At 45.1% G+C, this 15,667-nt stretch overlaps 2 protein-coding genes across 31 annotated transcripts in view; one reads left to right on the top strand and one right to left on the bottom strand.

Moving 5' to 3' along the window:
• RBFOX1 (RNA binding fox-1 homolog 1) overlaps nt 1-15,667 on the bottom strand; it is a 2,117,065-nt gene that overhangs the window by 726,191 nt on the left and 1,375,207 nt on the right. The window lies entirely within an intron of this gene.
• Nucleotides 4,683-6,585, top strand: LOC311586928 (uncharacterized protein). Of its 2 annotated transcripts, none has more exons than XM_084763247.1 (2): nt 4,683-5,166; nt 5,197-6,585. In XM_084763247.1, exons 1-2 carry the CDS (start codon nt 4,887-4,889, stop codon nt 6,012-6,014), a joined length of 1,098 nt encoding a protein of 365 aa, XP_084619373.1. In that variant the 5' UTR covers nt 4,683-4,886; the 3' UTR covers nt 6,015-6,585. The 2 variants fall into 2 exon arrangements, with proteins under 2 accessions (XP_084619373.1, XP_084619374.1); XM_084763248.1 differs by having other exon boundaries at nt 4,683-5,226; nt 5,287-6,585.

Genomic DNA, 15,667 nt, shown 5'->3' with positions numbered 1-15,667 from the left:
TTTCTTTTCTAATTTTGTCTTACTACCCACAATACCTATATGTGGTTTCTCACACGCATGCACACATTCACTGGTGTTTCAACTATCAGTGTCCTTGATGCACAAAATCCAGCTAACAACCTTAATTTTCCTCACATGGTTATAGTTTGTAACTTTTTCACCTGCGGCATGCATGTACGTGCATATATAGTTCATACATGTATGGGGCACTTTGCATGTGCACGACTGCATGCACGTGCAGGACCAGGAGCCTCTCAATTTCTGGGTTCTTTAAAAATACAATTGTAGGAGTAGATTTTGTGTACCATCCTAGACAATGTTGTGACAGCCTGGAATACCACATTCCACATAGCATAAACTATGGTGAAGCCAGGATAATTATTTAAAAATGAAAAATCATTATGGAATAGGAGGAGACAAGCATGCCTGTGCTGTGATCCAACTTTTAACTTTTAATGCTTAAGAACGTTCCACAATTCATTTTTTAAAAACTTCTCTCTAAATTGTGCATTACAAAGAGTACGTGCGATGTGTGGCTAATGATAGAGGAGCAGCGAGTCCTGGATCCTCTGTGTGCTTTATAAACTGTGCTCTCTAGTAATCGCCTGTGTGAAGGCCCACTGGGTAAAAGCACTTGCTGCTTTTGTGGAGGGCCTGAGTTTACATCCCAGCACCCGTGCCTGGCAGCTCACAGTGCCTGGATGCCCAGCTGCAGGGCATCGAACAGCCCCTTCTGGACATCACTGGCACCTGCACTCATATATGCACATGATCTTCCTACATACAGCAGGCATACACAGACAATTGAAAACAAAAAGAGAGTAATGATCAGCGCTGCAGCTTCCGCCTCCACCCTTACAGGCTGTGTCAGGCACTTGCGGAGACTGGGGACGGAGCCCATGCTGTCAGTTGAGGCTTTAGGCGGGGTTGCTACATCCTAGCCCTGATCACTCAAAGCCCAACCTTGTGACTGGTTCACAGTACCCACAGGTTGGGAAGATGAGCAGAAACTGTTTAGCTGCCTCTGGGCTCCTGGCATGTGCTGCAGAGTGGATGAAAAGCTAGCCAACAAGAATGCCCTCTGGGCAGAGTGAGCTGGGGACCCAGCTTCCCTTTGCAGCAGCTCCGTGCACTTCCAGAGCGGTCGCCCCCATCCTCTGGGACTCACTGGAGGTGCTTTCTTAAAGCAGCTGCCAGCACACTGCAGCCCATGTTTGTGAGGATCTGTTTGACACAGGATAAAAAACAACTCTCCTGTGTTGACTCTCCAATCTTTACCATTGCCCCATCTGCTCGGAGTTTTAAACTCAGCAAGCGGCAGTATCATTTGTACCTAGGGTAAAGATGTTCCTCCTTAACTTAAGTCTAAGCTTTTATTAAAAACATTTAACATGTTGGCTACTACAAAAGCAATATTTATTCCTTGGAGGAAAGAAGAAGGGAAAAAAATCCTCTTCATAGGCTTCATTAAAACATGTGATTAGCTCATAACACTGCAGAACTATGGGATGCTTTTGGAGTCTGTCGTGTTAAGACATCATTTTCTGTCACATCTGAACAGCGTGGATGTGGGCTGCAAGGTTTTGACACATAAAGCAGTGGAAGAGGCCTCAACGCAGAGTAGCGCAGCCCTGAGAGGCAGCCTGAGAGCATCCCTTCAGGACTTTCCCTTCAAGGCAAACTGCTTGGTTGCACATGGCATCTGCCTCAGGAAGGTCCTTCCCATACCATGATGCATTACAAGGATGCGGGTAAGAGCACTTGCTGCTCTTACATTACAAGGATGCAGATGGGAGTCCCTTGGAGAGAAACTAGTAGACTCCGATCAGGCTCTCCCAGCACCCAGTAGCTACCATGGTCACTGCAGCCATTGGTCTCCAAAGGTCGTGATTTACTTGATGAAATGGTTCTGTGACCCATCTGCTTGAGGGACCTGGGAAGATACCTCCGTCAGCAAAGTGCTTGCTGCATGAGGATGAGGACCCGAACTCAGGCCTCCAGCACCTGCATAAATTCCCAGTCAGAGCTGCAGACAAGAGGCTCCCTGGTGTTCTCTAGTCAATGGGTGGCTCCAGGTTCGGTGAGATATGCTATTTCCAAAGCCAAAATGGAGAACAGTAGAAGACACTGGCACTGACCTTTGACCACCACATACCCAAACACACATGTGCACGCGCACACACACTGATGTACACACACACACATACACACATACACACACACACACACACACACACACACACACACACACACACACACACCCCTCATTAACCCATTTAATACAGTTATCAGGAACTGCAACACAGCCACGGGGAACATACAAAAAGGGAGCCCGGAGAGACTGAAATCGTCATAGCACAGTTGAAAAGCAGGACTTCTAAGCTGTGCACTTCCTATTGCTTGGGCACAGACCATAACATGTATCTTTAATATAAATGGCTGCATCCCCACCTCTGCCTTAATGACCTGCTTGATATATAAGGTAGCCTTTCATATTAATTACATCATTAATAATGGTTTCTTTGAGGAGTCATCTATGAATACAGCAATGTCGGAAGACATATGGGTCACCTAGGATATCTGCAGATCTGTCTTCAGGAAACAGAATCACCCGTTAAGAAATGACCACTTATTGATTGGTAAAGGAGGAGGAAAGGCTGATTATAGCTTCATGGTCGGATTCACCACCTCTGGTAGGATACAGCAGCATAAGGGGGGGGGCACAGAAAAAGAGGCGCTTGTTCACACCTAGGGTGGGCATCACTTCTGAGAAGGAACAAAGCAGCTGAGGACCAGCGAGCCCCCAAGGATGCCAGGCACACCCTGGCCTTGGGTCTCCAGCTTTCCCAGAGATGCCTCCCTCAAGTTGCTTTGTTGTTTTAGGTTCTGTCTCAATGGCCACTGCACACGGAGGCAAAACAGCACATACTACACTCTCTCAGCCCCCTCTGAATGGGCCTATTAGAACCTCGTGAGCATTCCTGGGTGGAGGGAAATATATCACCGGAACTTGACTTTGCTAGCTACAAAGGCAACAAAGAAAAAAGAAAAAAATCAGAGAGGCAGCGTGACAGAGCTGTTATCAGATAACAGGGGCCAGCTGGCACACCACATGCTCCTCTGTCCCCTTCAGTCCTTCCTCCCTACAACCGTCTTCCGGGTGGCTGCCACTGAGCCCTGTGTGTGTCTGGGTCAGGGAGGCTGAGAAGTGGGGAAGCTAGAGACAGACAGAGTGAAGCGGCTAGAATCACGAGCACATCTGATTTTTCTTGCTGAATAATTTAGGTCCTAACCTGCGGGGACTAGAGAGCCACTGAAATATTAAGGAAGAATGACATCATTATTTTTCCAGAAACTAAATCCACAAACCATTTTTCCCCCCCCACTGGACTCTGCTCCTTCAGCCTTGGCTTCTCCTTTGTGCCTAACATGTAGCCCGCCCCCTTCTTTCACACTGCGCTCACAAAAACAGTCAGGGGTCCTGCTTGGCCTGCTGTCCTGACCTGCATTTCTTGCTGTGCGAATTCTCACGTGATTCCTGAAAGCTTGAATTCCAGGCCCCTTTGCTGCGTAGGGTGTCACAGCCCACACAGGAAATCATCAGACTTGGTGCATTGACTGATGGGCCATGAGATCTGCATGGGAAAGTTCTGACACCTTGACGTCTCCACTTGTGAATAATAATCAGGACAAACAATCTTCACAAAGGTCAAGAAGCAAAGCTCATCCTCTCAGCGTTTACCCTGCTTCAAGGTGAAGATGAACACGCATGGAGGGATGAGTGTGTGCAGAAGAGAGGGAGAAGAAAGATCTGTAAGCCAAGGGAGGAATCCCAGAATGGATCCTCTGTCTCAGAAAAAAAAAAAGCAAAAATGAAAAACCTTCAGTTGTGACTTTTGGCTTCCAGAGATGTGAGAGAGTATTTTTTTTTAATTTAATATCAAAGCTACCCATATTGTGATACTATGTTAGTACAAGCCAAGTGACTGGATTAGTCAGTGCTTTGATGTCTCTACGTGGTCGTGACTTCTGAACCTTATGTCTGGTCACTACTCAGCCCTCCTGGCTGTCCTTGCCTGAGCTCCAGAGAACAGTTGGTTTTGTTTGAACTTACACAGAGCATCAACAAACATCACCGGGAGCACCTTACCTGAGGAGGAGCAACTAACCAAGACTTCAAGAGTACAAACATCATGATTGGTTAGCAGTGCCTGCCACAGGTGTAGGCAGGAAAGGTGAAAGGTGTTTTGTAGTTGTGTTTTGCTCACTTCTCTCTCTAGTGCATCCCTCTTGAAAATGTGTTACCTGTCTGATTCTTTCAGAGACAGATAGGGTGGAGGAGAGATAAGGTCTTCCAAGTACTTGAAGTCTGACTCTAGCCTCCTGAGTGCGCACACTCCTGTTCCGTCTCACATCAAGAATGCCAACACAAGAGCATGGGCTATTACTGCTGACTACATAAAGCCTAAGTGCATTGATCTCTAGGAACAGCAGACACATGTAGGGATTGAGTTATGCATTCGAGAATACAATATAATCAATAACTCTGTAAGATCGCATAAGGAGTACAATAATCTGAAGCACAATGCAATAATTTCAAACTACCATTCACTCAACAGTATTCTCTGCCCCAGAGAACTACAGCAACCATAGCCCCATGCTTTTCCTCTGGTGCCCTGCATTGCTAGCTTTGTCTGAGATCCCTTCTTTCCCAGCCTGATTCTTCCAGCTCCAGTGTCAGTCTAGAGAAAGAGCAGCTTTTGATTCCTTCTGAGTGTACATGTTAGAAGCTGTCGGAACTGAATTGGCAAGCTCCCTGTTTCTTTGTGTTCCACAGAAAGCTCCATCAATGCTTCTTTCTGCCAGGTGTCCACACTGCACAAGCCATGCACTCAGGTGTCCACACTGCCCCAGCCATGCACACAGGTGTCCACACTGCCCCAGCCATGCACACAGGTGTCCACACTGCACCAGCCATGCACACAGGTGTCCACACTGCCCCAGTCATGCACTCAGGTGTCCACACTGCCCCAGTCATGCACACAGGTGTCCATACTGCCCCAGTCATGCACACAGGTGTCCACACTGCACCAGTCATGCACTCAGGTGTCTACGCTGCCCCAGTCATGCACACAGGTGTCCACACTGCACCAGTCATGCACTCAGGTGTCCACACTGCACCAGCCATGCACTCAGGTGTCCACACTGCCCCAGTCATGCACACAGGTGTCCACACTGCACTAGTCATGCACACAGGTGTCCACACTGTACCAGTCATGCACACAGGTGTCCACACTGCCCCAGTCATGCACACAGGTGTCCACACTGCACCAGTCATGCACTCAGGTGTCTACGCTGCCCCAGTCATGCACACAGGTGTCCACACTGCACCAGCCATGCACACAGGTGTCCACACTGCCCCAGTCATGCACTCAGGTGTCCACACTGCCCCAGTCATGCACACAGGTGTCCATACTGCCCCAGTCATGCACACAGGTGTCCACACTGCACCAGTCATGCACTCAGGTGTCTACGCTGCCCCAGTCATGCACACAGGTGTCCACACTGCACCAGCCAAGCACACAGGTGTCCACACTGCACCAGTCATGCACTCAGGTGTCTACACTGCCCCAGTCATGCACACAGGTGTCCACACTGCACCAGTCATGCACACAGGTGTCCACACTGCCCCAGTCATGCACACAGGTGTCCACACTGCACCAGTCATGCACTCAGGTGTCCACACTGCACCAGCCATGCACTCAGGTGTCCACACTGCCCCAGTCATGCACACAGGTGTCCACACTGCACTAGTCATGCACACAGGTGTCCACACTGCACCAGTCATGCACACAGGTGTCCACACTGCCCTAGTCATGCACACAGGGGTGTCCACACTGCACCAGCCAAGCACACAGGTGTCCACACTGCACCAGCCAAGCACACAGGTGTCCACACTGCACCAGCCAAGCACACAGGTGTCCACACTGCCCCAGTCATGCACACAGGGGTAAAAAGCAAACAATGATTGGCTGGGCTACCTTCTGCTGTTTATCTCTGCAGCCAACACAAGGGCTTACAAAGACTGGAGACTGAGAAATATTCCTGTGAATCAAATACATGATCAAAACCAGCAGGGGTTCTCTGTCCCTACCTAGTGTATCAAACTAACATGTCACCTCCCATGTTCCTCCAATCTCCTGTGCTCTTAGCAAGGACAGTTTCTTTCCTATCACTCTTGCTAAAAATGTGTCAACAATCTCTCTCTCTCTCTCTCTCTCTCTCTCTCTCTCTCTCTCTGTCTCTCTCTCTCTCTCTCTGTCTCTCTCTCTCTCTCTGTCTCTCTCTGTCTCTCTCTGTCTCTCTGTCTCTCTCTCTTTGTGTGTGTGTGTGTGTGTGTGTGTGTGTGTGTGTGTGCATATGTGTAGTGGGGTGCTTATGTGTATTTCACATTAGTGTAGGTGCATGTGCATGTGTGTGCCCACGTGTATGGAAGCCAGGTCAAGACAGGGTACATTCCTAGATCTCCCTATTATTTACTAAGGCAGGATCGCTCCCTAAACTGAAAGCTCGTTGAGTCAGCTGGGCTAAGCTCTTTACCCAGTTTGGCCCACGGATCCCATCTTTGGGCCTCCACACCCACCTGATACTTACGTAGGGACAAGGGACCTGAGTGTTATTCATCATACTCATGCAGCAAGGCCTTCATCCACTGAGCTATCACCTCAGGCCTCGTGTTTTAGCTCCCTTTATCCTGCAGTGAGTCACTTAGAATGGGGGCAAAGAGTCTACGACTACCTACTTATGAATCTGTCACAGACTGGAATTAATCACAGAACTAGGCTATGGCATTCAGACCCTGTGAGAGGGGGAAGTTGTATTGGGGGGAAAATCAGATAAATTTTTTTTAAAAAAAATCAAAAGATGCATAGATCTCAACAGAGAAGGAAGCACAGAGGATCTAGATGTGACTAATACATTAAAGGATCCAGTCAATGAAATTCTAATTTTTAAATTTTTATCAAATAATATCATGAGGCAAGACTGCACATTTACATGATTTGAAATGTTTCTGACTCTGTTGTAAATTTAACCTCACGGCAGCAAAAAAAGTTTCTGCTCCAAAATTAAATCTTCAGATATTGATTGTAATGGTGAGTGTTCATTCTAAGGCAGGAAAGATCTAGAATTACCTCTGCACGCTCTGTGGGGTTATCTTGATTTTGTGAATTAAGATGGTAAGACTGCCTACTGTGGTTGGTACCCTTCTTGGGGCAGGGGATCCCACACTGTATAACCCTGAGCACACTGGCTAAGCATTGGTCTCTGCTTCTTGTCTGTGATGTACTATGGGCAGCTTCTTCAAGTTTCCTGGCTTTGTGACTTCCTTGACCCAGTGCATGCTGCCTTGAAAGGTGAGCTAAAATAACACTTTCTCCCTTAAGTTTCCTTTGTCAGATGATTTTAACTACAGTACCGGGAAAAGGGAGCGAGACATTTGCAGAGGCTGGGGATGCTGTGCTGTAGATTCAGAGGCTGTAAGGGATGCATGGCTTGGCCAAGCAGAATAACCTGAGTGGATCTTGCTCTGCTCCCGTAACATGTGTCGACATGTTGATGTCTCCCAGACAATACTTGGCTAAAAGTGATGGTTGGAGTAGCTGGAGCTCAGCAGATAAGAGCACCCTGCGCTTGTAGAGAACTCAAGTTCAGTTCTCAGTGCACACTAAGGAGGCCTGTCACTACAGCTCCGGGTGATCTGCTGCCCTCTTCTGTATTCTGTGGGTAACTGTACTCATGTACACATAGCCCACACAGACACACATGCATACGCACAAAGATAAAAAAAGAAATATTTTTACAAGCAACAAATGAAAGCTTAATACAAATCTTCCTGCCAAGTCAATAATGAACTCTTCCAAAACTTTGTGTTATATGATCATGCACACTGCAGCTAAATTTGTGTTGTAGCTTGTCTACCAATGATGGAAACAAAATCTGAAATGCCATTTAGAAGGCGTGAAGAACATTCTGATGATTAAGTGCCAAATCACCCAGCAAACACCAACATGCAGAGAAGACAAGGATGAGCAAGACAGGAGATGGAGTGTTTGCTCTTAATTACAACAGACAGAATTTAGGGGATGGGAATGTTGGGCTGCCCTTCAGGAAACAGTCCAATAGGCTAATAAATCCATTAGGAAATACATCAACAACAGCAAAAATGTTAATTTACTGAGCATAAATAAAAGCATCATATTCCTGAAGAAGTTATTATGTTCATACTCTTACAAATATTTTGTGAGTGACTGGTCTGAACCTAGGAGATTGGCAGATTGCACTATATTCATATTTTGAACACTAAACAAAGCAACAGATTCAATGGTTTTTATGTGGACTGAGAAAGGAAGAGAGAAGACAAGGGAAGAAGGAAGGTGGGGTGGAAGGAGGAAGAGACAAGAGAACAGAGAGGAAGAAGAAAAGGGAGAAGCGGAGGAACAAAAGAAGGATGAAGAAGGAAGAGGATGGAGAAGAAGACAAGATTCTTTCTTTGGATTTCCAAATGTTCCAGGCCAATCAGCGTGTGGTCAGGGGCTTTAGGAATCTTGCCTGTGCTCAACAGTAATTTTATAACCTTGTGTGCTATTTTTCTCTATATGACTTTTAATAGCCTCATCTGTAAAGCAGGAAAGACTGCCCACAGCCTCACTTTAGGAGAACCATCGCATTGCTGCTCACAGCTCTTTGCTCCTTCAGACCCAAGCACCCTTTCTCCAGGAAAATCTAAGCACTTTTCTTACTTAGCTTCTGTGTTTTCTCTTCATTGTGACGTTTTCACTTTGTCTTACTGTTGAGTTACTTTGAAATAAAACTGGCCCCAACATAATTTAGAGCCATATTCCTTGACTGCAGATACACAAATAAAATGTTTACACAAACACACTGTATGTGTGATTGAATATTGCTCAGAAAACAGGGGATTGGACAGTAGCAAATGACCCTTAAATACTAAAGGCTTGGAAGTAACAGCAATGTATACCTTATGGACACTTCATGTCCACAGGGGACTCAGTTTCAGAGATGGGTTGATTGTGATGTAGCTCCTCAAAATTACTCAGACTCAGGATGAAGGAAGAGCTTTCATTCTCAGTGTTTCTAGACTGTGCTACAAAAGGGAGAATGGAGTTCTAGAAACTCTCACATTTGAATTGAATGTTGCTGTTTGTGACTTTGCTGATGACTGACTAGAGAGGGACTCAGGATCACACAAATCACAGAGGAGAGGACATTGGGCAGAAGAATCCAAACCCTGGACCATGAACTCTAATGGAAACCACACCATGGTTTGTGTAGAGAAGATAGAGGGCTTACATCACATCAGCATAGACTTTAGTTGTATCTATCCTTACAAGTGCAGTCATAGACCCCAACCATGCTGCGAGCAATTCTCTAACCGATTGCTCCTGCCTCAGCTGTCTTGTAGCTCACCCCACTTTAACAGTATAGCCATCTTCTAATTCCCTTTCCTAGAGCAAGAATGACTGAGCTCTTTGAGGCCTTATCTCCAATCCAGCTTTACTCCACTCTGCTGAGCCAAGACTCCATGGACGTTTAGAAACTATGATCTACATGAGTGTGTTTAAGTTCTTAGACCGTAGCCATGACCTCTCAGTTCTTTTTATGTGGGCATGTGGGGGCGGGCTGGAAGAAGACGACTTGATGAAGTGTGCACCCAGATACACAACCAGTGTGCATTTTATATGCACTTTGTATACCACACAGCCCTGCAGAGATAATTCTTCCCACTCTGGGAATGTCTCTGGGCCTGTATTTTCTCAGTGCCAAAAGGGAAGAACAGCACTTAACTTTGCCTCTCTCACTGGTGGGCTTGTATGGGCATTTCCTCAGGAAACACAGCAGTGTGCCAGCACGAAATGGCTATAATTGCACACAAGCAAAGCTCTCTGCCTGGAAATTTCAAGCAGTGAGAGTTGAAGCTCCCTTTTCCTTTCAGTTACTGAAAGTAGACACCCAACAGGCTGATAGCAAGTCAGAATTACACTCCCTACTCTTCTCTTCATCTGCCTCTGCCATTGAAGACTGTGGTCTTCACCAGAAGAAGATTCCCTCATACCAGTTACTAGGGAACTACATACTGGGGTCTTGCCAAAGGGAAGTAAGACAGAGGTGTACCTCCAAATCAAATCTTTTCCCAGGACATGTCAACACATGGAACTGATGAAATATGGATCATATTAAAAATGGTAACTGCACTTCTGAAATGAAACCAGGCAGAATAAAGATACTATTGGCTCATTTGTTTGCTTTGCCTTATTTGTGTTTGTTTGTCTGTTTTCTGCTCAGGCTCATCTGTGCTTGTTAAGCATTGCTAAATGACCAGTAATGAAGCAAACACAACAAAACACACACACACACACACACACACACACACACACACACACACACACACATTTTTGATAAGAATCATGGTGTGCATTTGTTGCTCCTCTGGAAAGTTATATTCATTATTTTACCAGGTATTCTCCCATAAATATTTAAGAAACTGGAGGGGAGGTTGGAACACTACACTCAATATTTGGTGACTGAAAGCAATTTTGGCAATTGAACTGTGATGATTCCAGTTCCACTTTGGCTGCTTAGGCCTAAACTCCATCTTCTGGGAAGTTTTAGGAGATGATTTTTATTTTCAGGTTATGTCATAAGGTGCACAGAAGTAGAGGAGAAAAACACACATCAATTAGAAGAACAGGACTGCAGCTTCTTTCTTGATTGGATGGTTAATAATGACATTCTTGTTGCCAGCCACAATAAAGGCAAACTAACATATGACCCATGAAAATCAGACCCAACAAGAAAAATCCAATACAGGATATTTTATCCTAGTATAAAATAGCTGAAAGCCTGAGCCCCGTCAGTCAGCCGAGATTGAGAGGAGTCACTTTGATTTTAGCAAATTTTTTACTAAATAGCTCCTGGGCAGTAGACATACACTGACGAAACATGTGTTCATTGGGGTCCCACTGGATGTCTGAGGAGGGACTAGTGACTATTTCAGTTGATTAACTCTGCATATGGACTTCACTGATCCAGGGATTGAACTCGGGTCATCCAAGCTCGGCCTTTGTCCACTGAGCCATCACAATGGCCCTCATTGTGTTTTTAATACGGTGACCAGAAATGATTCCATGATCATTTCTGTGCCATACAGGGTAGACTTCATGTCCTCACACACACACACTCAAACTTTTAAAAAGATTTAATTTTTATTTGTCTGTATCTGTCTGTATGTGTATGCACAAGTGTGTGAAAGTGATCACAGAGGCCAGATGAAGGAGTGGGATCCTTGAAAAATAGAATTACAGGCAAGTCTGAGTGTCGGGACCTGAACTCCAGTCCCATGCAAGATCAGAAAACGCTATTAAGAGTCAACCCACCTTGCAGCCTCCCTTCCTTTAAAGCTGATTTTCAGATATGCCTTGTTCTTCTGAGCCTAGAGTCCCTCTCTTGTCTGAAGCTCACCAAGTAGGCTAGTCTGGCTGGCTAGTGAGCTCCAAGCATCCACTGATCTCAGCTTCCACAGTAGCAGAATTGCAAGTGAGTCCCTCTGCCCCAAGCTTTACATTGTGGCTTCTGAGGCTCCGACCCAGGCCTGCATGCTCGCCTCACAGGTGTTTTAAACAACCGACCCACCTCCAAGGCTGAATCCCTACACTCAAAGCGCTCTGGGCACAAGTCTTTCCAGGAGCCTGATTCTCGCTGTCCCAGCTGAGACCCTGTTCTTCCTAACGTAACGTAGTGACCTTCTGCGGTTCATTCCACACGTCAGAGCTTCCCTCTGCCTCTTTAGGTATAATGAGGATTAGAGCGTCGCAAAGACTCAACGACAAAATACACTTGTGGTTTTCAAACTAAAGATGACCGTGAAGGAACCGATGAGGACAATAGTGGTCACGATGCCCCAGTGCCCAGCACATTTCCCTCCTAAACCTATGAGTTGAGAGGGCCTGACGGCTGCAAGTAAAAATGCTCGCTGACTTCGGGAAAGATGAGATGCTGATGTGGTTAACCAACACCTTATACAGCAGCAATTTTCTTTTTCAACCAAAAATAATCACACGCGCAGAGCTCAGATTCACTGTCATTGCCCTGAGGAAGCTTCATGAGATTGAAGAAGATGCACAGGAAACAGTGCCACATTGAAAGCCTGTTTGAAATATTGTAGTCAGGGTGGCATTTCCTGCGTAATTGCATTCTGTTTAAAAATACCTTAAAAAAAAAAAACAAATGAAAGCACGGTTGTGATTCTAATGACGAAGCCTTCTCTCTTCCCCCTATAACATAAACCATCTTAAGGTTTTGAAGAGTTGAGCTCTGGGACCAAAATTACTAATGTATAAGTTAAACATCCAAGCATAGTTTCTATACACGTATTTACAGAGGCGAGGAAGGAAACAGAAACCCCCCCCCTCGTGGGCTTTTGCTTTCTTGTTTCCCGCTTGAGGAGGACTTAGAAGAATTGCCAGAGACCCCCACCCCCACCCCCACCCCCCACCCCCCACCCCCCACCAGTGTGCAGAAGCTGAAAGTTTCTCAAGGAAGAAATGCCAGGTCCATATTTCAAAAGTGTGGGTGGCTTTGCATAGCCTCTGAAATGCTGAGAATATAGAATACACTCCAGTATATCTAATTATCTTTATGAAATGTCTCAAAATCAATGGCATTATACTCAAAACCAGCTGCAGCCGGGGAAGTCCAACAGAGCAGAGTGTCACAGAGGTTACAGAGAAGCACGGCTTTCTTCTTAATAGTGCTATTTTTATGGAACATGGAGTTTTTGAATCGTCATTTTCTGTTAACTCTTTTAAGGACCCAAATTGAACTTGACCATATTGGTTGAAGAAATCAATTCAAGCCTCTACCTCGATTTCTTTCTTCTCCTTTTACCTCCTTACAGACACAGAGCTTTGGTTTTGAGGAACACTATAAACCTGCTGGTAGTGGAAGCCTGTCATCAGGGTCCCAGAACTGCTCCCTGACATTCGGAGTGGTCAAAGCAGCTTGTTGCTAATTGTGTGTGTGCTGCTGCTGGGTCCTTCTTCTTCTTCACAAAGGGCTCGAATGTTGACAGAAACTGGCTCACAAACAAACAAACAGTGTGAGAGAACACCCAATGCAAGGCTGCTACTGAAACAGCCTTAAAAAACCAGCCACCAATGTGTGTCAAGCGAACTGGTAAGGGCATGTCACCTGAGGCAAAAGCATCTTCCCAGGGGAGGGTGGCAAGGGGTGGGGAAACCACAGAACAGGGACTCACCAGCATAGGTGTGACTTTTTGCATCCTACTATGTGCTAGCCACCAAAACATGGTGCCATTATCAGGGTTTGCCATTTGGTATGGGATTGAGAAATCATATTTAAAGAGGGAAACTATGATGGTATCACTTCAGTGGTACTGTGTCAGTACTGTTTTGTGTTCCACAAAACAGCAGTACTTTACCCAGGAGATCTCACAGAAGAACAGAAGCCTATGATCTTAAGGAGTGATGGGTTAGATATTAGATAGTCCAACTGGTTCAGACATGACTATACCACATAGACAAGGACACATACACATACACATACACGTGCATACTCTCACACTCATGCTAGCACACACAAAGCCATACACACATACACGTACACTCAATCATGTATACACACATATATTTACACATATGCCCCTCATATACATATGTGCACATATAATCCCCTATACACATACACACAAATATATGTATGCACACATGTACACATAACCCCCTCATTCATATACTCATATACCCGCTGCATACACACATACATATATACTTTCCACAGATACATAAAGCATACATACAAATGCATACAATCCCCTTTACAGAGACATACACACACAAATACATATACTTTTCCTAACACAAACACATGCACACACACACATACATACACACACCTACATTCAGAGATATATAAACATACCTACTTCCTGACATATACACATACATCTACAAATATACGTACCACACACACACACACACAAAGGCACATAAGCTTACACAAGCTACATGGATTGTGAAATGGAGTAATATAGGATATGAGGACAAAGATAATCGTGTAGGATCTGTTTCTCGAAGTGTGCCAATAGAGTCTTAAGAGAAAGTGACAGTGGGGACTTTGACAAGAGCAACAGAGATTGCTTCATGTTCCAGAAAAGCTCATCATGGCTGGTTTGTGGAAGGCAGTTGAGGGGAAGGCAGTGGAGCAAGAGAGCCAGAGAGGAAGTGTCTATAGTCCTTCAGGCAAAGGCATGGTTGGTCAGGCCAGACGGACAGAAAGACAAGGGAGGATGGGACATCTACAAGACTTGGCCACTGGGTGTGGAGGAGGGAAGTGAAGGAGGAGGTTAAAGAGGTGATTTTCAGATACACAAAGTTAAACTTTGGGTTGGTTTATTTTAAAAAGAAAAAAAAAAGGAAAAGCATCATTCTTGGGATTAATTCTTAAGAGTTTAAAGAGGAAAAGACTGTTCTCTGGCTCAGAGCTAGCACTGCCTGCTAGAGATGCGTGAGTGAATTCATTCATTTCCCCAACATTTAATGAGTCCTTGTAATTTAGGGTTTACCCACTTACACCAAGTCAACAAGAATATGGACCTCTCTGAATAGATGAAGAACAAGAAAAATTCTGAAATTTCACTCTTTATAAATGAGTTTTAATTCATGCCTCTTGAAGTTAGGGCCTTTTATTAGGGACTGTAAATCTCAGAGAGACAAGAAGTCATAAGATTCTGAAATTGCCTTATAAATTAGTTGCTGGTAGTGAAACAGTTGTTTAGTTTGTTGAGGGGCTGGGATGCGGAGGGATTTTGGTGTTGAAATAATTATTGAACATTACTGAACCAAATAATTAAACTGTGCTGTAAAATTACGGTTATGATAATATTCCCATCATCATTTGTTTTGTTTCTCCTAATCTAAATTATGATTTTTTTTGTTATTGCTCTACAAAGCTACAATATAACAGTCAAACCTGAAATTAAATCCAGCCTGCGAAAGTTATACAAGGTGATCCAATATGCTCCGCAAGCAATTATTCATGGCAAATACTATCACGAAGCTCTTAAATCCTTGGCATAAAGCTGGCTGGACATGCATCAGCTAAAGTCTTGGATATTTGCATGCGTCAGAAGTGAGGTGTGGAGAGCCGAAGCCGTCAAGATTCAAAGGTGGCATCTTCAACTCCAATGGGACTATTCTCAAATATCGGATTTATTTCCTGGTGGTGTTAAATCTCAGTCACGCTGACAATAGAAAAGGCACCTTTCTCTAGCAGCCTAAGGCAAGGCATCAGGTCACTTTATCTTCCCCACCTAAGCTGCTGGCTCTCTCTGCTCTGACTATAAGGGACGGAATATGCTCAGGTAAACCACCGAATGCACTCTCTAACACTAAATGAAAATTGGGATGTTGAAAGTCATCAGCAGAGACAGAGATGTAGTTTAGTCGGTAGAGCATTTGTGTGGCATGCATGCAGCTCTGGATTCAGTCCCCAGCACCATATAAACTTAGCATGGTGTCCTATGACCATAATCACAGCTCTCAGGAGGTGGGGCAAGGAGAATCAGTGC

Source organism: Acomys minous, assembly GCF_964271855.1.
Source record: "Acomys minous genome assembly, chromosome: 16".
NCBI lineage: Eukaryota > Metazoa > Chordata > Mammalia > Rodentia > Muridae > Acomys > Acomys minous.
The sequence above is the reverse complement of the archived record's forward strand: the minus strand, read 5'-3'. Positions and strand labels throughout refer to the sequence as shown.